Raw genomic sequence first — 26,373 nt, forward strand, 5'->3', positions numbered from 1 at the left:
ATGCCGTGGGGTAGCTTTGCTACATCTGGATCTGGGAATCTCGTCAAGATGGATGGACTTGTGAATAAAGAAGGATATGTCAGGTTTTTAAAAGGCAGTAAAACAGGTCTGGGTCGTCACTTTTCCAACACAACAACCCAAAACAGACATTGAACTACCTCCAGAACAAAGTGAAAGTTACTTTTGCCTTTTCTAGATCCACTGATTTACAGCACATATGCAATAAGACATACTGTTAAAATGATCTGAAGATGTTCATCATGTGTTTTGGAAATGGATATTTCACCACATGTTATTATGCAGTGGTTTTACTGATCTAGCCCATTAAATAAAATGACATCCCTGATTTAGAGTGACGCTCAAAGAAATAAAATGCAAACACCCAAAGGCTGTAGTCTCCATATATTAACCCATATTCATTATTAACAGCGGTGGGCACCTGTAAGGCCTTATTCTGGTCAAGGGCACAGCGAGGGGAGCATTATCCTAGCATGTTTTGGCGGCAGGAGAAGCCAGGTCTCCTGGACGAATGATTTGAACCAGGAACCCACTTGCTGTGAGGTCACAGTGCAGCAGAATGAGCCACCGTACTGATGGCAAATATGCAGATGTGTGTCTGTGTTTGTGCTTGTGTTTTTGTCCCTGTGTGTTTTTTTACCTGATAACTGTCCAAGCTGTCAGTAATGGGTGTCTCCTACTTTTATCTCGGCTGATATGCCACTTCTGTACCCTTTGAGACTAGAAAATTTATGTCTAATAGTTAGTTGGTGCTGATTGTGTAATTAGCTACTTTAGAGAATGAAATGCAGTCAAATTAAATGAAAGGTATGAAAACGTATTAGTAAATCTTCCCCTGACAGATGGTTGTTATGTGCCTTAAAGATTTTATCGTAAAATGTTTAGTGTTTTTCTGATCAGGTACCTTAGAGACCACTTTTCTGCTAATCAATATAACATATAATCTCAATGGATTGAGGCATTGTCAGAATGATAACCTCCTATGTCAATACTAGATGACATTTTTCTTCTTATTTTTGAACAATGACCTTCAGAGCGTTTTCTGCTCACACACTTTGTTTCTGTTTAGTCTGCTGCTTTTTACTGCTAATTTAGAGCAGCCAGGTCGGCAGCCAGAAGGTCAAAATCCCCCAAGCCAGTACACCACCACCTGGCTTAGACCTTTTGAAAAGTCACGCGCTCTGTAAGAAGCCTACAAAACCCATAAATCAATTCCCCTGTTGGCTCAGCCTTTCATTCCCGTCTTCTTCGGCAGCACACGCAACGTGTGGTGTCCATGTCGAGGGAGGTGGAGGAGATGCGACGGTCCTTTGAGGAGAAGCTGCGTACATTCAGCCAGGCACAGGCCCAGTTCGAGCAGGAGAAGAGGGCCGCGCTGGAAGAGCTCAAGGCTGAGCACAGACAGGAAATCCAGGAGCTTCTTCGCAGTCACCAGAGCCAGAACGCAAACTACAGCAAAGACCAGGAGAAACTGGTACAGCTCCATAAAGCCGAGGTAACACACTCGCTTCTGCAAAAGTAGAGCAGCTCTTGAAAGCCAAAGCATCAAACTCTAAACCACTACAGGGAAGAAGAAAGAAAGTGGGACAGCGATAATTACCAAGTTTCCAACTCTTTGTTCTACCTTACCTTTCCTTTAACGTTAGTATAGACTACATGCATTTTATAATGTAATTTATAATCGTCTCTCTACAGCAAACGCATCAGAGACTTCTGGTTGCTTAATTTTTTTTTAAATAAACCGACTCTACTTAATTCGAAATGTGCCGTTTCTTTGTGTCTCCGTGTTGGACGTTCCTGCTGCAGGTTGATTCTCTGACAGAGCGGGTGGAGGAGCTGAAACAGGACAAGAAGAGACTGGTGGAGGAATACGAGGCCAAACTCAGCAAGGTACAGTACATTAAAAATAATAACCATCATTAATAATTGGTAAACAAACTGGTAAGCAAATATGAGTTAATAAATCATTTATTGGGCATTATATGGATATTTTATTCAGATGCCTTCTGTGTTAGTCCCCCCCCCCACCCGTGTGTTTTGTTTTGCTTTTACTTCCAGTTCTCTTGATCTCGTTGTGATTGTCTGCCCTTCCCAAACTGTTCACATGTAGTCTTGTCCTTGATGCCATTCAGTCACTTCGTATCGCTCCTCCAAACCCTTTAACTGCTGCTAGGGACAATATACAGTAGTGTTTGTTTTACTTTGGAGGTCCAAGTTAGTGGGCCAACTCTAACCAGAACCTGCAGTAGATGGAGAACTGGTACCACTATGTTCTAAGTCTCTTAAGTCTATTGCTATTTACTCTATTTATTATTTATTAATGTTTTCAGGAAAGCGTGGGTGTACTCTCCTTCCCTGCTCTCACTACTGCTACAGTCTAATTCTGTCTAGAGCCAACCCAAAAAACCTAATACTGAGTCCAGACTGAAAGGTGTGATCTTTTAAAAAGCCTAAATAAAATAAGGATTCAAGAGGATTCAAGCAGATTTAAAAGGTTTGCACACACAGTGTCTCATCTGGCATTTCCAGAATCGATTCACTCCAGGCTGTGCTAAATGTCCTTGGATTAGTAATAGTTAAAAAAAGGCCTGAAAATGTAATTTGTTGGCACTATAGTGTTGACGCTGCTGAAAGTGAAGGCTGTTATCTGTGTACAGGAAAAGCCATAGCAGCACTTAAGGACTGCATTTAGATGCTAGTAATTCAATAAAAAAAGCATCCTCGTCAGCAGTAAACACTGTCAGGAAAGTAATTTTGGCTCCAGCTCTAAATGTTTTTAGACCTTTCGATATAAAATTCACATTGTCATTAAAGAGAGAAAACTGAGGCTTATTAATTAGTTTTACACCCTTCATGTTTTTGGCTTAAATCTTTTCCGCAGTGGTGAACACTTTCACAAGTCTGCGTTTGTCCCCAGGCTCAGGCCTTTTATGAGCGCGAGCTGGAGGCCATGAAGAGAACCCAGCAGCTTACCGCCGACAACCTCTTGGCATGGAAACGCACTGAGGCCGAGCTGCGACGGGAGTTTCAGACTCAGGAGGCGGCGCTGCAGAAAACCCTCGGAAAACTGAGGGCCGAGCTGGCCAGGGTGTCGGACGAGGCTCGGGAAAACCGGGAGAGGTCCTACAAGCTGCAGTCGTCACTTAACACTGCAGAGAGCACCGTCAAAGTGAGTGTGAACCCTCACCTGCTCATCCAAAAATGAGTCAACAGAAGGTGGACGGAGGCGAAGTAGCTGAAAATCCTGTCGTTTTAAGTGAGCTGATGTCTCTTTTTATAGACAGCTTGCAAAGATTTTGTGCCTGTAATCAAAGATAGATAGAAAATAAAACAGGGAACAAAGTCCGTGTGAAGAAATTCAATAAAATGTATTCCTTTTTATATGGATAGTCACTTTATAGATTAAATTATGACGAGTAGATGTTCATCAAGCTGTTCAACCTGAGCCTGAGCCTTAATTTAACATTCATAGATTTCAAAAATGATATTTTTATATTAATGGGTCAAATGATAGGGGATCTCACCGTTTTAGGGCCTTCAGCTTGATTTTTTTTTAATTGAATGCTCCTACAAGAACTGACGATGAGCATAGGAGAGCAATTAGCAACTAAAGCCAGGTATTTCCTTGAAGTAGGGAATTGAAACCTAAACAGGTTGTATTCTGTGCTTGTATACATTTCAACCAAGTGCAAGGTGGAACTGAACGTTTTCACAGGGTATCAAGGGTTAGGGTGTGGTGAAGGAGGACCCAAAATTGCAGGCATGGAGGCAGTAGGAAGTTTAACTAAAGGCGAGCTCTTTAATGAGCTGATAAGTAAACAAGACATGAGCAAAAATACAAAACCAAACGGGAAACTAAATGCAAGCTGCTTAAACTAACTCGGGCAAAGAAACACTCAAAAACTAAGCCTGGGAAACAGAACAGTAGCATAAATGGACCATAACATGACAAAGCACAAAGGGAGATGGATACTGCATATACACAGGAGGGTGATTAGAAGAAGTGGAGACACATGAGAACACAGCTGGAGCAAAATAGACATAATGAAGAAAGGGAAGCAAGACTGCACATGAGACAATGACTATCAAAATAAGACAGGAAATCACAAACACTGAGATACTGACACAGTCACGTGGTAGAGACACAGAGAGAGAGAATGCCCACTGGGGAAGCTACGAAGGACATACACAGGTGAGACTAGGACACGAAAGGGAACTGACTAAATTAACAAAAGACTACGAACTAGAAACATAGCTCACTTCTCAAAACAAAATACAACATACAATAGTCCAAAAAAACGCAAACACTGGGAACAGACCCAGGGATCCTAACGGGAGGCTCGCTTTAAATTGGGTGAGGATGTCATTCAGGGGGCTCCCAGAGTAGCTGCTGTTCCTCTGCAACTACAGCATACAGTATATACTGTGCCATGCTGGGCTGTCTTTATAGAAGGATGGTTCCTTTGTGTCTTGATCTCAAACAGTGAACCACAGGTAAAATGGTTCAGCTACGTGTCGTAAGAGGTCTGGTCTAGGATGTAAGAGTGATGGTAGCATGGAGAGAAACTGCAGACCGGTCCCTGATTCTGTAGGGAAATAATGTCATCAAACTTGGTGTCCTGCCTGAGTTTAATACATCCATGTTGCATAGTGTCATGCAGTGAACTTATAAGATTCCCCGGATCATGCAGTGTGCGGGTGCCTTAAAGGAGAGTGTTTGTTAAAGCATTTAGTTGTTAAGGCAAATAGAAACATTCGCCAAATTAACGCTTCAAGTTGGCTGCTAGTCCAAGTTGTTCAGTCAATCATATACTTTTCATCTCTGTAATATTCTCGATATTTATAATTGAGCTATTTGTATATATTACAGCTATTTCTCATATATTCTAAACTTTGTAATATACTGTATTATTTAATTAGTTCAGTCTGTCACCGTTATTGTCTTGGAGCAACTGTAACCCACATAATTTCCTTAGGGATTATTGAAGCATTCGGATTCTGATTCTGATAAAGTCATTAGGATGATGACATGTCAGTAAGATTGTATTTAAACTTTGTGTCCCTGCTCGTCTTCTCTCTGTAATTTAGAGGAGGAGCAGATCAAAAATGTCGAAGCTGCTGAACAGTAAATGATTAAAAACAGCGCGGTGCGTTTCCACAGCCTACCTGTGTACTGAGAGCAAATGATGCTTAACGGTACAGTCTACAAGTAATTTGTCCCATTATTCTAAAACGGCTGGCTGTTTCTGTGCCATTAAATGTATTCTAGGACAGTTTAAGCAGACATATGAGCAGGGCCTTTCTGCACACTGCTGTCTCTCTACCCACTGATGTCTAACCAACATATGATGGACGATGTTATCTGACAGTGTTACCAGCTAATACTGGCCTGTTGCCGCTGTATTGGTGTGTATTTTGTAAGTAAGACTTCCTGTGAAAGTATCACAGAGGTAGCACAGACAGATTCACGTATACCTACAGCCACTTTAGAATCACTGCGTGTCTCAGGTTAATGGATGTAAGGTTAATGGATTCAGTTTTACTCCCCATTTGCAGCTCATGCTACCCTTTCAGTGGGTTCTGTATGGACTTACCCTTTCAGCATCCACCAGGTTGGCAGCAAGCCACTTAAGAGTTGAGTTAGATTTGGATTACATTTTAGCTGCATGCTTAAGAGTTCCCAAACAAAAGCTTTCAAATAGACTTCTTCTGCTATGAGATTTACATTAGCTGCTAAATGTGGCTGTGACTCAAACCACTTTCTGCTAGACTTTGTACTCTCCTGGCTGAAGTATTAACACTTTTCCATAAATTTGAACTTTTATTAATATTTATCAATGGAAATAACTAAAGGTTTTTATAAACTCTCAGTTTTTTTGCATAGCAGCTTATGGGTCAGGTTGTAACACTCAGGATGTACAATATCACAGAAAGACGATGCTACAGGCTTCATTTAGCTTGTTAAGTTCATGACAGTACAATTAGAAAAAGACTAAAGTGTTACCGATTCTCTCTAGAGAATAGGGCAGCGTGTCTTAGGGTTTCAAAGTCCACTCCTCTGACTTAAATGCCGTCGTGGGACCACAAACCTCGATGAACTGAAGCAACATTGCAAAGAAGAGTGGGCCAAAATTCCTCCACGATGACAAACCCTACAAGTTATTGCTGCTAAAGATGATCTTACGTTTTTTTTTTAAAGAGGAATTCAAGCTATTTCCTATTATTTGATGATTTGATAGGCAAAATGTATCCCTTATGCCTGAGCAAATGAAGCCCCCTATTAACAGAACCGGTTAAAGCAATATTGGTTATCTTCCTTTCGGATTTTTGGATTGCCGAAGTTGTAACTTTTTTTGTATTTGTTACAAATTACCCAAAATATCCAGCACACTAAGTCACTATTTGGTATGACAGCAAAAATAGCAGTGCTGTGTTTATTTCCCAAGTCATTATTTTTTTATTTTCTAGTGTCTGACTTCTGTAAGATCTTTAGTGACGACCCCCGTGATTATCTTCACTGTTGAAAATAAAGCTGACATGTGCTCCAGGGAGGATTGGCTAAGTAGGTCTGTTTTGTTTTGATGACTCGCTCTGAAGTTTATGTGGAATTATCACTGGTTGCAGACAAAGACAGGAAGGGATCTCTCCTCCTTGGTGATGCTGAAATTAGGATCAAGGTCAGCGGTGGCTGTGGAGTTAATAATTTTAGCTATCAGAGCAATTAACTACAACCCAGATAAAGAAACGACAAGCAGAGCGGTTGATACCTGATGTAATAAGGTAAAACGGATATCAGAGGATGGAAACTATTTGATCCTTTGCTGGTTTTGTCTTTTGTGCAGCTGAAATGTTATTGAGTTGTAAAAGTAATATCATAATAATCTCTTAATAACAGCCTCGGTATGTGAACAGATCTTTTAATCCTTCACCTCCTGCTGTGAGCTCATTGTTGGATGATAGATTTTAATTTAACCTTAACAAGCTCGCAACACAGGTTTGATTTACACCTCTTGTGTCTCGTCACTGTGCATACCTATACAGTTGCTAGCATTTGCGCAAGTAGAGGCACATTTTTAGACCCTTCACAAAATTAATTTGACTCTTGAAAATTAAAATGCTGCACTAAATCAAAATGTTCCCAAGTCTCCGGAGGCATAATTACTGTATTGGCACATACGCCATGTGGAGAAACCGTATCATCAAATATCGACTTAACACCAGTGTGAGACCCTTGCGGTTGGTGTCAGGATGCTGCAGCGTCTGCTTCACTGTTCTGCCACCCTCCTTTAGCTTATGATTTAGTAGGCAAATCTCCAGAGAAATGCAAGCAAATGATCGCTCAGTGTAACTGAGACAGACGTAATTAATGGCTCAGTGTTCACAAGCTTCTGCAGGAATATGCATGCCAAAAAATTACAAATTGTCCCCCAAGTGAAATACTCCACTGACGCCGTGCTGCTGTCACTGACCTTGGACTAAATATTTCACTTCAGGTAGAGCTTATCTGGACTAAGTCTATGGGAGCTTTTAGTGAGATAAAACAATAAATCACCTAAAGCACTATGTTCGGGTCCCTTTTTGTATTTAAATGAAAATGCAGGAATCAGCCAGGTCCAATCAGGAGGATTGACAGAGGTGAGGCAGTACGTGAGAAGAACTCACATGTGTGCGTGTGGGTGTTTTTGTTGAGGTTTAAAGGGGATTAGAAGTGAATCAAAGGTGATCAGTGAATGTCATGACAATGGGATTCTTCTGTTAACTCAGATAATTCAACAGAGATACTGTTAATTAAAGCGTTTTCACTTCCATCTGCCAGCCTCATTCACACAAACACAGGTGTACACTACATTCGAAGGGACAGTTGTGCTTTCACTTGCCTTTAACCCAAACCTTAACAACCAACGACCTTCCACTCAGTCTAAACCAAAAGTTAGCATTAGTATATAGGCAAGTCTTATTTCTCTCACACAGTGCATTGATGGGTCTCAGCCACTACAAAGACACCTCAACAAATTTATTATGTTAACTGGATTTGCTAAAAATTACAATATTTGTTGTGCATTTACTTCTATTGTGGGAACAAACTGGCTTAGAACGATGAAGAAAATCTGAGGGAAATAAGAGATAAATTAACACAATACTGGTTTTCATTAAAAGCTCTGTATAAAAAGAGTCATTGTATTTTTTTGGTTAAAGCTCGTACAACAAAACTGACAGGTCAGGCAAACTGGCTTAATTAAACTAGCTGCGTACTGGAGCCTTCTGTGACGTAGATACTTGAAGGAGGGCGCTTTAAATCAAAGTGGTGTTGAACAGTAGAAAATATTAGTTCTAAGATTCAGTAACCTGGATCTGCAACAACAAGCTATATAAAGCGAGGATGGCAGGTGAGACAAACTGTCACATGTAGGGCACCACCTGTCTGAGAACCATAGGGGTTATGACAAAAACTAGAGAAATCCTTTACAAATTGAAAAAGATCTTTGAAGGCTTCAGGACTGGCAGAAACATCCAAACTTTCTCACAAAGTACATTCATCAGCAGTAGCTAGCCTCTGCCACCATAGGATACTGAGGTGTCCAAGCCCACTGTGAGACATAATCTCAACAGCATGTCCTGTGTTTGCCCTAGGATGTCTGAAACTCCTCACCTAGGAGGCACAGTGCTTGACTTATGGAGAAGTAGCAGTCAGTCTGACTAAGCCCCACACACCCTCATTTTCACTTTTGTCTTTCCATAATCGGTAGAGATTTTGCCTACACTGACACAAAACCAAACATATTTGGCCTGGCTGAATCGTGCATTGGCATTTAAACGGCTGTGTCTAACCCCACCCTATCCAAGTTCCAATTTTAGACCCAAAGCTGAGTCTTGAAACAGCCCTGTGAAGAAATTAGGACTCCACTTAATGCCCCAGTTTCTGAAACATTCACACTTTTACTTTGCCTTGTTCACAGAGAGTCATAGTTTGTACTGCTAGTAAAGAAACTTGTAGAAATAACATAATCTTTATCTTTACGACCAGAGCTCCAAGCTTAGTCTCAGCTACGGTAGTTCCCAGATAGACTCAAAACTTTCTTTTTTCCTGTAAGTTTATCTCAGAATGCTGTATGAAGAAGTAAGACAAAGAAAATATATGTAACCCCCCAAATCTTAAAGTTAAAGTGGGTTTATCTCACCTTATCTAAACCTAGCGGTCATAAAGTGCAACTACTTTCCTTGAGGGAAATCAGCATACACACAGTGTCTCACCCACTCACACATATCAGGTCTAATTTGTGTGACTCCTCAGTGGTTTTCATCATACTGAGGTTTCATTGTCTTAGCCATAGCAGCGGTAATTAAGTTTGAGGGAGGCTGTTTGATGGGATTGAAAGATGTGAAATTGCCTCTCATGAGTTCTTGCAGAGTGCTAAATCACAAAGCTACTGTACTGTGTGTGTGTGTGTGTGTGTGTGTGTGTGTGTGTGTGTGTGTGTGTGTGTGTGTGTGTGTGTGTGTGTGCGCGCGCTCACGTCAAATCACTGCCTGAAGTCTAGTTCCTATTAATTGAGCACAAGTCAGCATTTACAGTCTCAATCTTCAGTATTAATATTCTGCCAATACGGTTCTTTCTGTAAGTTTGATAAACTGGCTGCAACTGCTGGCTGCCAACTTCATCCTGGCATTGCATTACAACATAAGGTGAAGTTCACTTTTCTATACGGATGTGCCTATTAAAGCCTCTACATTGCTTTAAATATGAATGTACTACACTTACCTTTTTGCAATGACCAAGCAACATGTAATTTTAAAGGTCTGTCTTCAGTAGCATACCTTACCTCATAATAGTACTGAACACACCCTTAACAGCTCATCAAATACAGAATAGGTGGATTTACATTTACTCAGGTTTCATTCCATTTAGTTAATGACTGACATTAAAGGGCATGTGCCCAGATATTTAGGTCTTGAATGTTGAAGTTTGGACTTGGGCTAACAATCCTAACATTCAAAAACCTTAGTGAGAGTGAAAAAACCCCCATCTTCCTCTATTTATACTGGCTAGCGAGCCTTGTGGCAGTCTTTGTAATGAGTGATCTTTTAACTTGTAAATAACAAAGACATTATCTATAAATTATTTTATCACCACAAAAATAATTTATAGATAGTAAGATAATTTTGTAAAACAATGTTTTAGTTATTAACCTGACCTGTCCAAAGCCCAAGAACTCCTCCTTAGGACAGCTCTAGAAACTATTTTGTAAACTCTTAGTTGCTCTTTATTCCTTTTTCTTCCCTTTTCTAAAATAAACATGCAAAATCTTTGAGCACAACACAGACTTTTTTTAATCAATATTAAAGTTTCATTGGTGAACTTGTGACCACACATGATTGACTGACTGTATATAAAGGTGAGGATAAAATAATTACTCCACAATGAAACAGAGCAACATATTTTTAACATAACCCCTGATAACCTGAACTTCTATTGAGCAAAAGCACAAGCCACTGCTGTGCAGTGATGTGCTTTAACTTTGTAATGCTCAAAGCTTGTAAAATCACAGTACAAAAACTTCAGCAGGAGTTTGAGCTGCCACTTGAGAAAGCATCATGCCAAAAACAAAAGAAATCAGCTTAGACAACAGAAAAAGAATTGTTGATGCTTACAAAGCAGGAGATGAATTAAAAACCTTATCACAGAGTTTCCAAATGTCAAGAACTGGAATGAGAAGTTTCATCAAAAAAATCAAAGAGAGCTACACTGTGCAGAATAAGCCTGGCAGAGATAGGAAAGAAAAGAATTTAGACTTTGGAAAGAAAACTATTGAGAAAAGTGTCTAAAGACCCCAGAACAAATGCTGAAAACAGTAATGAACAATTAGCCAAGTCAGGACTTTTGATCTCACAATCATGAGAACCTCAGACAGAAATGGACTGTGAGGTTACAGACCAAGAAAAAAGAGCCCAAGAAGAAGAGACACTTTCCAGCCAGACTGAAATATGCTACGGAAACTTGAACAAAGATGATACATACTGGACATACACGTCAGATGAGATGTAACTAGTTTTTTGCCACAGAGACACTGCGTATGTTTGAAGCAAGGAATCTTTTTTTTTTGGAAGTACAACCCTAAAAAATAGTGCGCCCAGTGAAACATGGTGGGAGTATTATGCTGTAGGAAAGCTGCAGTGCATCTGAATCTGGGAATCCCACCAAGGTTGAAGGATAATCATAAAAAAAAAAAAGATATGTGAAGATCCTAAAGAAAACCTCAAAGAATTGGCAGCAAAACTGGGTCTGGGTCATCGCTTTGTCTTCCAACGTAATCAATACACACATCGCCCCTGGTGAAGAACTACCTCTAGACAAGCAAAGTGAACAAAAACCCCCGACTTGAATCCAACTGGAAATCTGTGAGGTGAACCAGAAGACCTTCGCAGACCATCAAGGCATGTGTAAGACGTGCCGAAAACTACAATAAACGGCTGCAGGCCGTTATCTAGCAAAAAGGATATAAAATTGACTAGTAGCAATCTTAACCCTGGTAGTTTTTGGTTTATGTGGTATAATATTGTTGCTGTGTGCCAAGTAACATATTTTAAGTGTCCAAAATAAAAATAGAATGTTTAAAAAACCTGTGTTAAGAATTCTTTGCTCTGTTTAAAACAAAAAACAATAATACAGGGCCAAATAATTCTGACTTCATTTGTAAAAGATCGTCATACCCGTGGTGTTGACGTCCACTTGAGATTCTAAATATTAAAACCTCAACATTATCATTAATCAAAATACTAGAATTTCAGTCATCAAAACTGAACCGTAAGCATCTTGGGTGGGCTGTAGCTTACCACAGGCTATATTATTTGTGAGCTAGTTCAATTAAAAATTCTACAAAATGCACCAATATCACAAATACAGCTCCAACTGTCTGAAAACTTGTCAGAGTGGCCACTATCCACATGAATGAGTTGGATAAAAATATTTCCCCTCTGTATAGTTGTTTTAAAGGTGGAAAGTAGCTGTAGAGGCCAAAACTGTTTGTGTGCAAGGCTGTAAACATGCTGTTTTTAATGGGAAGTTTTATCATATGAGTTTATGGGGATTGACCTGGAAGCTGGTCTCAAGTGGCCATTAGAGGAACTGCAGTTTCACTGAGTAAAAGTCAGATGTGTCATGCCATTTGAAGTCTCTGGTCTGCTAGTTATTTAGGTTTAATATTCAAGCTCATTTAGATACTATATTTAGGCTTAGAACTATATTTATCAAAGCTGCATTTATCAGCTGGTCTTTAATGATGTTTGAAAACAACCATCTGCAATGTCTGAAAGTAGGGAAAGTAAACCGAAAAGAGTTGTATGACAGCACAGACCATCAGTCTTTTCATCAGTGTCATTTAAACTGGGGGTAAATTATCATTTTATTATTTCCTTCTGTAAAGATGTTAGAGGTTGGTTGTTGTTCTTCTTAACCTACCCTAACAGAGCTTTCTTTTGTGGATTTGACTCTCCTCTAGGACTTAACCAAGCAGCTGGACGAGGTGACCCAGAACTCGGAGATTGTGGAAATCCGTCAGAAGGAGGCTGAATGTGAACTAGAGGCAGCCAGAGACCGAGTTCAGCAGCAGGCAACTGAAATACTTCTCAAAGCCAGTAAGACCCACAATCTCTTCCCTTTCTCTTTTCATGAGACCTGTGAATTCTTGCGTCCGCACTAGACTCAAGATGCACTCTATGCTTTCCGTGCAAACACGTCAAACATATCGACTAACAGCTCCCCTTATCTCGTCTGAGACATCGTTGCCTGTTACACTTTAATAGCATATTGCTGTATATCGGGGCTAATGGTGTTCCCGGTCCCTTAGAGGCTGCTAGAAGAAGCCTTGCTGACGACAGTGTCTGTGTTTATGTGCACATGTAAATGGCTACATAGGTGTATGTTAGAATCTGGTCTAATATCTTATGATGTATTTCCATCACTACTTTGGTTAACAACATTGCATAAACATTACTGTCTGAAACGTGTGAGGAATCGCAGCCACTTTGGTGCGGAGTCATTCTCGGCCCATTAGCTCCAATGAGTTCGTTGTACCCAATGAGAGCGTTTTATCACTTTCCACTGGAGCTGCTTGCATGTTAGAGACAAATAAGATCCAGCTGGTAAATGCAGCCATGGGAGTCTCATTTACCACACTACAGATCAGAGGACCTCTCAAGGTTGTTTGCAAAGAAATGACCATGAGTCCTTTTTGCCTTTTGAAGTGCCTTTTGTTTTTTAAGTTATAGAGGTAAATAAATATGTCAGAGTGGTAAATTTCAACTTACCATCCTTCAACAATTAGTAAATGTGTAGTCTTGAGTTTAAGTTTTATGGTTTGTATGTCCAGAAATGTCCAGCACATTTTCACTCCCAGCTCACATACAGATGCTTGATAAGGACCCTTTCTTGCCACATTGGGTGTCCATTCATCCATACATTTTCCTAACAGCTTATCGAGTTAAGGGCCAAAGTGGGGCTCAAGCCTGTTCCAGCTGTCATGGGGGAGAGACAGGGTCACTAATCCATTGCAGGGCTAGCATAGTGACAGAAATAACCTTTCAGACTCACACCCATACTTACAGCTAATTTAGAATCAGCATTTAAGGCCTCTCACAATCACAAAGACCAATCAGTTACTAACTGGCTACCACCAGTTGGGTAACAAAAATGTTTATTTCCAAACTTGGCTGCTGCCAAGTGAAATCGGTCACAAAAATGGCTGCAACAAAAATTTCTTGTGATTGATTTAATGGCAAGCAGTTTGACACGATCACCTGTAGTTCACAGGGAAGATGGAAACTTATCTTCAGAGAGTTGTTATTTACTCTCCAAGTTCTAGTGAAACTCAAAAAATGTGTGAAGCTTTCTAGAAACAGAATTTGTGCCTTATCGCTGCAACTAACGCATGTGAAAAAACACAACTTTTACTTCCTGTTTTGCATTGTACTTTAACAGTTTCACTACTGCTCTGGGAATAGTTTTAATAGTCTTTGTGGGCATGGCAGCATTTTCATTGCTAACTACTGGAGAATGTAGCAAGCCCCTAGAGATCAAAGCAATCTCAAGCAGGTTTTCAGTGAAGAACTGTATAGCTCTGAAGTACCCAGAGAACCCACATGACAAAGCAAGAGAATGCTAGCTCCACATAGAAAGGCCCCAGGGAGTTGTAGACCTTCTTCCTATGAGTCAGGGTCAACTATGGCACAATCACAAAACTGAAACTTTTTGACAGCCCCTCGTTGTAGCTGTGTTGGCAGCATCAATAAGAACCAGCAACATGCTGATTGCATCAGTTGAATATTTGCATTCTTCTCGCCTCTGCTCTGCCATAGGTCAGATAAGCAGTCTGCAGGCCACCCAGATGACCCAGGAAGCAGCCATCAGAGACCTGGACAACGAGCGGAATCGGCTGAAGGACAAGGTGGTGCGGATGGAGGAAGAGAGGGAGGCCCTTCAGAGCCAGGGCCAAGCACTGGATGAAAGACAGAAACAGCAGCTCCAGGCCCTGGAGAAGGTGCGTGTGTGATGGTGAAGTGTTTTGTATTCATGTCAGACAGGAAGCAGCTCTGTTATGAATAACCAATAAGTCATCAAGATGCAGAAACTGATCTTTTTTGTAGTTTGCTTAACACCAGTTTAAAATACAAGGACTGTGAAGAAGTCAGTGCCCATACTTTTTAGTGTAGTGGTCCAATGTCGATGGAGTTAACCAGTAATAAGTAATACCTACTAACATCAGGTTTTCACATTAGGGTTACTTTGGTAGAAAAAAAATTGTACCCAAAATGTTATTGTGAAACCCCAGCATGAAGCCTTGGTCTCCTGTATTTTTTTGTATTTATGTGCATTTTAAGTAGTGAACTTGTCTCTCCTGACCATGTGACCAGGATCAAGCAAAAGTAGATTTAAACGTAGACTCCAGTAAAGAGCCGTCCAAATTCATTTTTCCAGTTCTCTTTTGCTTGCTTCTCTTAGTTTGTGATACTGACTGTACAGACGAGACTGTAATCCCCATGTGAGGCCGATGTCTTTCCCAAACCAAGTCTTTACAGAAGTAAAAAGAGCACTTGATTTTAATTATTGATGTATCTGGGAGAGTTGTACTTGTAGACGAAGTCAGATTTTTAGATAAGAGCATGTAGATTTACAGTATGCATAAATACCCGCCCTGTCTATCTTTCAGTAGTTATTTTGGCATATTTAGTGCGTTGCAGAGGAATTCCTAGGGATTAAGAAGAAAATTAATCGTAGGTCTGCAACAAAGTTTAAAGCATGTCATCTGTCCAAGATGACCTGCAGTCATCAAACAGTTGAAAGGGTCAAACTTGTCGATCACAGCTTTTACAAACTCTGAAAAAAGGACAGCTGCTCCTCTTTTTAAAAAGCGGGACTCTTAAAGGTCAGATGATTTAAGCAACAGCGTAGTCAGCAGACCAACCGCAGCCGATAGTAAATGTCAAGTGTTGCAGCCTCATGTGTGTTTTCCCATCCTTTTATATCTGACATTTGTGCAGTGTAATCCTCTGGGAGCTGAAAGACTTCTCCCACTGAGTGTGGTTGCAGTGAATTTAGATGTCTTCCCAAAGATAATGGAAGATCTCAGATCACTTAAACTTCATGCCATCTTTCTTCTATGGCTGAAGCTAAATTTCCAAACCTTTCAACACTGATTCATCATTATAAATTGGCTCTTAATGAAATTTATGCAAACTCAACTAAATTTGATAAAAGTTCCCATCTGACCTCGACGGGTTCAGTTGATTTATTAATGTAAAATAACTTTATTTATGCTTAATGAAATTTTATGTTGCGTGAAGTCACATCAACAGTTGCCTCAGAGCTCTCCTATAACAATACAGAAAAACCAACAATCAGACAACCGTCAACAGTGGGAATGAAAAACGCCCTTTTAAGAGGAAGAGACCTCCAGCAGAACCAGGCTCAGGGAGGATCAGCCATTTGCCACAACTGGTTAAGGGTAACTGTTACTCAACCCGTTTTACACTCCCTCTAACCTAAAGCCAGAATCTCTATTTGGTTCACGTTATTTATAACCAGCTTTGAGCTGGTTATAAATAACGTGGAACCCGTTTCTGTCTCCTCATAACTGTCTGAAAAGAACTTTTCATTTCAGGTAAACTTAAAAGAATTTTCTTAATACAGTGATATTTTAACCCTTAGTAGTGAAATGGAGAAATTACACTGGTGTTTGTATTATACTTTGGACATATCACCTCGATCAAAATGCAGTTATAGGGTCTCAGGACCCCTAATGGAGCAGCAGATCAAAATGTTGCACTGAATATGAGTGCCACAGTAATTGGCTGTTCCCCTCTAAAGTTTAGTAAAGTGAGTAAACAGAACATAACATGTAATGCCAAAAGAAAACAGTCACAAGCTGAACGGGCAGTGAAGCAAGAAATTGGGAAGAGAGCATTCCCATCTGCAGTAATTTATATTTGGCGGTGCAGCTCTGTTCAGGGACCTCTTCACCCTTTACATATAAAAGCCAGTGGCGAGGAGGGCTGCAGCAGGACCAGATAGGGAAACGGTGCCAACAGATGAGACACTGACCAAGTCAGTTAAAACATGAAAGGATAATTGACTGAAGTTATAAAGAGCTAATTTACTTTTTCTGCTACACTGAGACAGAGCTGGGTTGCAAAGTGGCTTGAAACCGAAAACAAAACAAAAACAGTAAGAACCATTCATAATCAGCTATAGTAGCCCTGACTGAGATAGGTTCATGAGTGTTTTTAGATGTAAATACTCTGAATATTTACTAGGGCTGCACGATTTTGCATAAAATGAGAATCACGATTTTTTTGCTTAGAATTGAGATCACGATTCTCTCACGATTTTCTTTTCCAGTATAAATATTTATTGCGCTTATTAACTGCACATCAACTTCGTAACAGTTGAGACTGAACATAAAAACAATAAATAAACATAAAAACAACAAATGTCTCACATTTTGTCGTTGCCGCAAAATGTTGTACTGCTTGAAATTCCGTCTCCACCGTTGCTCGACACTGCGTGTATAGAGCAGGTAGTGCAACAATAGAAAAATAGTTGCGGGACGGCACTGTGTAGCGTTTGTCTAGGGTGTTGATCATTTTCCTAAATCCCTCGTTTTGCACAGTGTTGATGGGAGCCATATCTTTGGTCAGGTGATAAGTAATAGCCTCCGTAATTTCTTTGTGCCTGCGGGAGTTCGACGGGTATAGGGAAGCGCTGTATAAGGTTCCCGTTATTGATGTTTGGGTGGTTGACCGGGACGGATTTTCTCCAGTCACTTTCTCGTCATCCCTGACGTGCTCTCCGTTGTTTTTTCCCTGCCAATTTTAGCAGCCAGCTTTTGTATCACGTGGTATAAGGCTCCGCCCTTGTCATTTGTTGAGCAGGAAGAGTGAGCGCTTGTTTTCTTGCAGATTACGTCCCGGATCAAAATGCGGTACAATCGTCGTCGTCTTTTTTCTTTCTTTTTTTTTTTTTTTTAAATCGTTGTCATTTGGAAATGAGATCGCACATAAGTATGAATTGAGATCGCGATTTTCTAACAATTAATCGTGCAGCTCTAATATTTACTGCTAAAAGTCCTGTAAAAAACAAATGCTTTGTACAATTGAATGATAGTGAATATATCATATTTGTAAAATAAATTAAAATTACCTTGATGTAAACATTGCAAAGATGATTTTTATAATTACATTTAATTGTTAATGTAGTGATATTTGGCACAGTTCCTTCCAAGTGAAATCCATATAAATTTGCATCTTTTTTGGCAATGCAGACCATGTTTTCTTCTTTCCTTGTTTTTTTAAGACAAAGATTGGATCAATTATGGTTCGAAATAAGCAACATTAGTGAACAAGAAGAGACGGAACTATAATGATAATTTCATTGGTCTGACTTAATTAGGGAACGTGTGTGAAAAGTCATTAGATTAATTGTTTCCTTGGTTTTCATTTCGGTTCCCTCTTATTACCATCCTCTCTCATTTTGTTTGTTTTTATTTCTTTGAGTTTTTTTCCTCTGTCTCTCTGCAAAAGGAGAAATTAACCTCTCAGGATGTTCATGGCCTGTTGTTTGTGTCACACTGTGGAGATGTGTCGCCCAAGGCTTTGTTGGCCATATGATAACACAGCAGGCTTGCCCTGTTTGACCAGTTTGTTAGATGTTGTTTTTGGTAGTTTTCCAAAACAGCCTTTGGTTCTGAGCAATTACTGCACACTAATATGATCGTTCTTTGATCGGAGATTAAAGTTTTTTCATGTTGCTGCCAGTGTCTGATGATCTGCCAGACACTCAGTAGGGTTAATGAAAATTGTGAGGTTGAATGAGATATAAATTGTACATGTTTTAGGATACTAAAATGTGTCATGCTGAGAAGTTATGTTGATCAGTCAGTCTAAATGACTTGAGAAGTTAATATATTCACATTTTTCTGAAGCCTAGTATTTCTAGAGTTCAGTTTAGTGGACAAAGGAAGAGTTTTACACATTACGTTTATCACACTTAAGCAAACATTTAATTTATAATGAGTGAATATAATTTGTAATGGGCTCTCTGTGGTTATGTAAGCATTTAGTATCACTAAATAGGCTGGGGAGATATTACGCTATTAATTCTGAAGCAGTAAATTTACTGCCATTAAAGTATATAGAACACTAGGGTATTAGTATGTCATAGGATATGATTTTTAATACCACGAGATGCCAGAACAGATGTCTCTCCATCTAATAAAACAACAACAATGTTATAGTTTCTGCATCCACCACCATGCAAGGCTCCACTTATGTCCATTGTTATAAATTTTGTTATCAGAGTGAGAATATCAAGGGAAGAAGGTGGAAAAGTGAGATAGCATGGAGATTAAAAATAGTACACCGGGGTACTGGGAGGGTAGGCGTTCAAGAAAGAGTGAGGTGGCAATGGAAAAGGCTTACAGTCAGTTGTATGTGAAGCTGGACACACTATAGATGGACAAAGTTGATGAGCCGTCAGAGAAGTTATGTGAGGGGAGGTACAGGACATTTATGAGGACAGCAAGACACTGGTGAGGTGTGTGGTAAGAGTGACAGATGGGTTCAAGTTGGGGTGAGATTAAATCTGCTCAGAGCCCCTACTTGTTTGTGGTCATGATGGACAGGTTGACAGCTGAGGTCAGGAAGGAGTTTCTGTGAACGCTGATGATCACAGATGATATTATGATCTGTAAGGAGAGTAGGAAGCAGAGAGTCTGGAGAGGTGGAGGTATGCTCTGGAGAGAGGAGGAATGAAACAATGAAACAAAACAGAACACGTGTGTGAATGAAAGGGAGACAGGTGGAAAGATAAACATAAAATTGGTAGAGTTAGTGAAGGTAGATGAGTTGGAATACTTGGGGTCAACCATTCAAAGTAATGGACAGTGCACAGGAGAGGTGAAGAAGAAAGTGCATACAGAGAGGAGTAGGTCAGGTGATTTGTGACAGAAGAATAGCAGCAAGACTGAAAGGGAAGGTTTACAAGATGGTAGTGAGTCCTGATTTGATGTATGTTTAGAAATTAGAAATGAGTGCATCAGAGGGACAGCTGAGGTTGAGCTGTTTGGAGATAAAGTTCAAAAGAGGGAAGGCTGAGATGGTTTCGACATGTGCAGATGAGAGAGAGTGCATATCAGATGGAGGTACCAGCTATCTGCTCAAAGGCGTTCTTGGCTTGGTTAGATGTTACTTCTCTTAACCATGGAATTAATTCTGTCTTCATCCACCTTAGTTGTCTCGTGTGTCTTGCTGAGACACGTGAAATTCAACATTTTAAGTTAACTTCAGATATTATGTCTGCTTCATTTGTTGTATAATAATAACTAAGCTATGAAACTGCTTGTGAATCCTCCAATTACTTTTGAACCTCTAAAAATGTGATCTGTATTTAAAAATGTCTGCAATTCCTAAACAGTTAATGGGATTTTTTTGTAAAATGTGATATATATTGATAGTTTGATTTGAAATTAATTAAGGCTGTCATAGTCAATGATGCAGGCCGGACTCAAACGCTACATTCAACCCTTCATTTGCTACATCAAAGTATTGGTGGACTGCAGAAGTTTTTACTAGATGTCATCTGCTCCACCTCCCACCCTGCTTGTTTACATCTATTACAGCAATTAGCGAGAGGGGAGGGGAGCTGTCGCGGCTACAGTGCAGTGTACAGTGCAACCCTGGGTAAGTGTCGGGTGGCTGCGTAACCCAACAGTGAGTCGGTGACACTGCTGACATTTGCACTTAGTTTAACAAACATATATTTGTGGTGCCAAAGATTAATTGTTCACTCAGCTAATCCCTCGCTTCTATTACCAGCCACTTAGCCTCTTTATTTATTTATTTTAATAAAATTACCATCAAATAACGCATACGCTTGTCATCAGTAAAAATGCTGTCAGAGCCTTTTAATGGCCTACCTGAAATTTGCTGTGTGGACTCCTGAGACTGAGCAAATTTAAATTTAAAAAAAATATAACCTTATTTTAAATTTTTTTTTTTTATCAGTTACTGTAAAAGTTTTCTTCCTGCCATCCCTTTTATGTCTGCCTGTAGTACGCCCTGATGTGCTATTGCCACCAGATGATTGGTGTGGTGCCAATCTCTTGTTAGTGCGCAAAGAAACCAGGAACCTACCTAGCTCCACAACCAGAGCCCACATGTTAACTTTATCTGCACCTTTAGCTACAGTTTTTTAATCCGAGACGCACAACGAACAGAAATTTAAAGCTGGAAACAGAGCTGCTGATTTTAACTTTAATCTCATTAGTAGTCAGATAATCTTGGTATAGTCTTTAATAGGAGTTGACTCACTGTGTGAGTCAACTCAGCTCATGTGTATTACAGTTCCCTTGTGACTTTTTTTTGGCGAAGTTTAGCCAATTAAAGTTTTGTTAAAGCCATGCAAAGAGGAAACAGCTGCTCTCCTGATTAAAACCAAACTTTACCGCTTGCATCTTAATTTATTTTGTCTGTTTTGTCTGTTTCCCCTGAAAATCACAGTTTTTTGACTGTAGCCTTGATTCATACTATAATAGCTTCCCAATGACAAACCCAGTGCACTGTTGCTGGGTACAGAGGGCATTTGTTCTTGCCTGTCTGCTCATCTCTGAGTTACACAGTTTATAGAGCTTGGCAACAACCTAACTCTGCAGGACTTCATTCTTTCTCCTTGTGTCTCTCTAAACAACATCTTTCCTACATCTGTTCTTCACTGCATTTTCTGCCTCCTTGCTCTGCTATTCTACGGCTTCTCCTCTCATTTCATCCACACATAAATCACTGCTAATAACTTATATTCATTCTTTAAATGATGCTCATTACATATATTTTTTTGCGTTTATACTCATTAGCTTATCATTTTAACTTGGAATTTCAGGCTTTTTAATGTTTTTCCTCCTCTTAAACATATGTCATGTCTGTAACTCATCAGTGGGTCGCATTAGAAGTTAGTTTTGAACAAATTTTCACTTTTTTCTTAAATTTAAAATTACTTAGATAAATTACCGGATTTATCTATACAGATGAGTATTTTTTACAGTACTCCTTATTAGTTCAGTTACACGTGCAGTTTGTAAACTTTGACACAGTGTTGTCTCAAATTAAATGATCTAAGTTGTGCACTTAATGTACATAGATGACACTGAGAATTGTGATTGTCTTGCTAGCTCTTGTAACTTGGTTGAAAATTTCTCAGGTCCCTCTCTTTCCTGCGGGCAAGAAGGGCAAGAGTTTTACTTACTTGTTTGACTGTACATCATCCAGGTACTTGTGAAGCACTTCTAACCATAGTTGATTGTTTGAATGAGTGTACAACACTGGTACATTGACATTTTACCACTAGGAGGTTTTGTAGTAAGCCAAAATGCATTATGACTAATACTAACACTGCTGATGGGTTTGCCTTAAACAAATAATTCATATGTAAAGTGATACTATAGATCATCAAAACTGTTTCCTGTATGGACACCAAAGTTGATATTTGGACTTGTCCAAGAAAACAAGAAAAGAAAAAAAAGTGAAAACAGCCACACGATCAGGTCAACATATCCTGAACTGTTTGGTCTCCTTATTGCTGCTTCTTATTTTATCCCAAAGGTCACGCTGTTGTCATCATCATGCGATGTCCCACTGCAGAGTCAAATATAGTTTCTGTGCACCTAATTTAGTTACATTTTTGTCAAACATAATATTACATGTCTGCCTATATTAAAGATCTTTTTACAATGTTTAAAACGTGTTGGTCAGAGTCTTCAATCAGCAGCTGTTCATTTCACTTGGGACTTCACTACAAAACATCCCAAAGTCTGTTTGTTTCTTTCTGCGTGAACTCAAAGACCTACTGTTTAAATAATGAGTAAAAGTAAGTTCTCCTGTTATCAGCTAGACTGCTTTAGCATACTTAAAAAACACAATACCTGAACACCAGTGTGATAAAGACTGTTGGACATCTAGAATCCAAACGATTGTATCTTTATTTTTGAGACTGATAATGGGCTTCATTGTGTCCTAATCAATAACCCCATTATCAGTAATCCCAGATAGGCTGTGCCCAGGCTTTATCAACTTTTACTGTTCAAAGAATAACACATGAGAGTGACGTGGAGAGAAAGAGTAGCACTGTATAGAAGCAGCCTGGAGGATTATCCCCAAGCAAACGGTGGCAATATGGCTGAATAATGCAGCATATGGTGTGAATGTCAGCCTGAGCTCTGTGTCTGTCTATCGTCTATCACAGCGCTCACCTTTGAGCATAATTTAAGTTCGCACGTGCGTTTTCGGTGTTTTTTAGACCCTCCGTGATGAGAAAGTGTCCCACGAGAAGGACGTGAACAGTCTGCGAGCTCGATACGAAGAGGAGACCAGCCAAATGAAGGAGAGCCAAGCTCGAGCTCTGGAGGAAGTCGCCAAGAAGAACAGGGTGACCCTGGAGACCGCTCTCAACAACGCCGAGAAGGACAAGAACCGCCTCCTGGCTGTGAGTACACACACACACACACACACACACACACACACACACACACACACACACACACACACACACACACACACACACACACACACACACAGGGACATGTTTTCATTGTTTTCAAGGACAGACAGACATACAGGGCTGGCCTGGGCCCTTTATTGTAAATGTTCCAGTGTATACCTCTGATATGACGAAGGTTCTTCCAGACCAGAGCCTTATTATGAAGTGAAGCATCTGACACATGCAATCATAACAAAGGTCCCAACTACAAAGAAGAAACAACTACATTTAAAGCTGGTGTAGTTATTTTAAAAAAATCGATAATCCAGCAGGTTGAAACCGAAGTAGTTGGAGAGGAAACTAGAATTCTGCAGTGCCTCTGGCCTCTGTTTTCAGGCTTTACAAAAATGTAGCCTGTGAGGAGGGACTTGAGCAAATTTCACACTAGCCTCGGTGCAGTAGTTTAAAGAAAATAGTGGGTTGAATGGGCTAAACCAGTGCATCTCAAGTTTTCTTCCTTTGTCTGTTAAAACAAGCCAAAAAACAGTTAAAGGTACAGTTTGTGAAATCTCACCACTGCTGTAGATGTCAGTAGATTGCTGATTGCCGTCCATTTCTGTTTTTTCACTCCTCTGAAATTTAAGTGCGTAATCCTAATTATGGCGGCTGTAGGTACAAACAACTCTGTCAGTCTGCTGTTTATGTCAGCTGGGTGTCCATGTGGAGCCTCTGGAGTCAGAGAAGCTTATTTCTCTCCAATACTGAGGTGAGTTGTTGAGGATGTACAGAACCTTTCTGTTGAGAAGTGCTGCTGTTAGCCGGCCTTAGTGTTGTTGTTGTTTGTGTGGGTCGCCTGTCTAATCTGCTGACTGTAGCTGTGACAATATCACGAACGAATAAGCATGTTTATGCATTTTTTGAGTGTTAAAGCCCATTGTGTTTGAGTGTTTTTACGTCATGTCACTTTCTAAAAACACTTTTGTATACTGCAGCTTTAAAACATGGATGGATCAGATGGTGGGTTCACAGGGCACAATGAATGAAAATCAACAGGGGTTTATTTTGTGATTGCCGCATCTTGAGTAATCAGCGATTATTGCTCGAAGCTGGAGGAATGTGAACAGCTGTATGCTAATTGATCCTGCATCATCAGGCCCGGAGCTATTCTCAAGCCGTAAACATTCTGTTTTTAGAAGAATTTCTGATGGACACCAGATGTGACAGTAAATTAACTTTGGTGCATAAGTATTTTTATTTGTTCTGATTCATTAGATTATTTTTTAACTTTATGCACTTTTGAGCTTTGGTAATATTTTAGTCACAAGACAATGTGCAGCTAAAAATATGTCAAAACATGGTCATCGCGTGGTGCCTTGCTATCACCGATTTGTGTGCTCCACCATCCAGCACAGCCGCCATTACTGTGATGGGAAATCATAGTGACAGTGTCTACTGGTGCCTGCTGACAGTGACAGCAGTACAGGTAATTGGGTTAATAATGGAAGGTAGTGGGCCCCAGTTGCAGTTTGCGATGATTAGAAACTAGTGATTGGGCCCATAAACATATCAGGAAATGTTTACTGAGGTCACAGGGAGAGTGAGCTGAGGGCCATTTCCCCAGTTTTTCTAGTGCAGTGGTTCCTGGCTGACCAATAAAAAAAATCACGGTTAAGGTGCTTTTGCATTAACTTAAATTTCAGGCCCAAAAGCTGTGTTCATCTTTTATAGTGTCTGTGATCTCAGCCCACTAATATTAGCTTGCTAACTAGTGTGAACTTGTTGCACGGTTTTGAGCTAATCAGCTGCATACTAGTCACTGGGAGGTTAAATACGTTTAACCAAAACCTTCTGTGGTGATTTTTTTGGGGGGGGCTAGGCCATCAGACATCTTGGTGGCACGCACACCTAGGACAACTGTATAAAATGTATGGTAAAAGGGCCACTCTTCGTCCAGTAAAGGCTTGGGCAGCTTTATTACAAACTTTGCCATTACTGTTGAATTCCCTAGAACTGCACATGTTGAAAAGCTAGAGTTGTCAAATGTTGCATTCAATCAGAAATAAAGTGAAAGAAGGAGATGGTGAACTGCTCAAGATGACAAGCAACTTGTTGGCTTCAGGTACTGACCTCATCTAATACAAAAATGTTTGGTAAGTAAGATGCTGGTGTCCTTTAATCTGCATGGATGGATGGATTAGTCTTCAGGAAATAATTTTTAACAAACTAACTTGACCAACTTGATTTAGCATTTATTTATTAAGGAAAGTTTCACTTGCACATAGCTGTAGGTTGAAACAGCATCAGCGGAGCAGTGGTGTTGACGAGAGAGATAACCCGGGACTGATCCATTGATCTTGTAGTAGACACGCTTCTCTAACCTTTGACTGCAGCGGTCTGATACGATCTGACATCTTACAGAGTAACTTCATTATTTATTTAGACTGTTGTCCAATATTCACTCTCTTGTTTGTGGTCTGCTAACTGCAGAAGGAAATATTTTTCTCTCGCTCCTAAATGACCCTCTGTGTTTATCAGTAATTTCCTCTCTACCATTTGCTACACAGCAGGCAGAGTATTGTAGGTTATATAGAGTATGTGATGGAAAATTTGCTGTCTGGAGAGCTAAACTTTGAGATTAAATTTACTTTCAAACTAGCTGAAGTACGTGTAGTTTTATGTAGTTTATAACACATAAAACAGTGATATCACAATTCACCATGGCAACTCAAACGACTGAGGAATATGAACACAAGTCAACGTTGATTTTTTAAATAAGGAGGAAAGAGAACAGTCATTAATAATCAGCTTGTGTCACCCTGTTGTCATCATGTACAGAATAAAATAAAATATATAAATATAAATAAAATATACTTATGTATGATATACTTTCTGTCGTCAAGTTTTTATATTTCATTTTGAAATCTAATTATTCAGTGGTAACCTCCATCCATCCATCCGCTCTCTTCCGCTTATCCCCGTCAGCAGTAACCTGACAGGGATAAAAATGTACACTAGATCACAAAACTGATGATAGAAATCTGATGAATTAGATCAGATTCGGTGTACTGGTGGACCTTAGCTATTAATAACCCAGGCAGCAACAGACTCCCTCAAGTCAGTTTTTTATTTCTACTTTATACTTTGTAGTATTTCTCGTGTTTCCATTGTTCTTGTGTATTTTTTGGTTTCCTTTTTTGCTGCTCACCTGGATTATTTGACGAATGTCCTCCCTGTTTGAAATTTGCTCTACCTCTAAGTCACAGTTACAAGTGGTGACATGTTGTTACAAAACTTTATCATAACCTGGGAGGCACCTACCTACTCTAACCGTGTAGTTA

The 26,373-nt window shown here is 39.8% G+C and overlaps 1 protein-coding gene across 4 annotated transcripts in view; it reads left to right on the plus strand.

Moving 5' to 3' along the window:
• fam184ab (family with sequence similarity 184 member Ab) overlaps nt 1-26,373 on the plus strand; it is a 201,699-nt gene that overhangs the window by 80,420 nt on the left and 94,906 nt on the right. For all 4 annotated transcript variants that reach the window (XM_084953110.1, XM_084953112.1, XM_084953111.1 and 1 more), the window contains 6 exons: nt 1,274-1,513; nt 1,825-1,908; nt 2,936-3,187; nt 12,516-12,651; nt 14,371-14,552; nt 22,856-23,041. In XM_084953110.1, the coding sequence (XP_084809236.1) occupies nt 1,274-1,513; nt 1,825-1,908; nt 2,936-3,187; nt 12,516-12,651; nt 14,371-14,552; nt 22,856-23,041 (1,080 nt within the window). The remainder of the gene's footprint in view (nt 1-1,273; nt 1,514-1,824; nt 1,909-2,935; nt 3,188-12,515; nt 12,652-14,370; nt 14,553-22,855; nt 23,042-26,373) is intronic.

This window comes from Perissodus microlepis, chromosome 15 (assembly GCF_051167445.1).
Source record: "Perissodus microlepis isolate ML-2025 ecotype Zambia chromosome 15, ASM5116744v1, whole genome shotgun sequence".
Taxonomy (NCBI): domain Eukaryota; kingdom Metazoa; phylum Chordata; class Actinopteri; order Cichliformes; family Cichlidae; genus Perissodus; species Perissodus microlepis.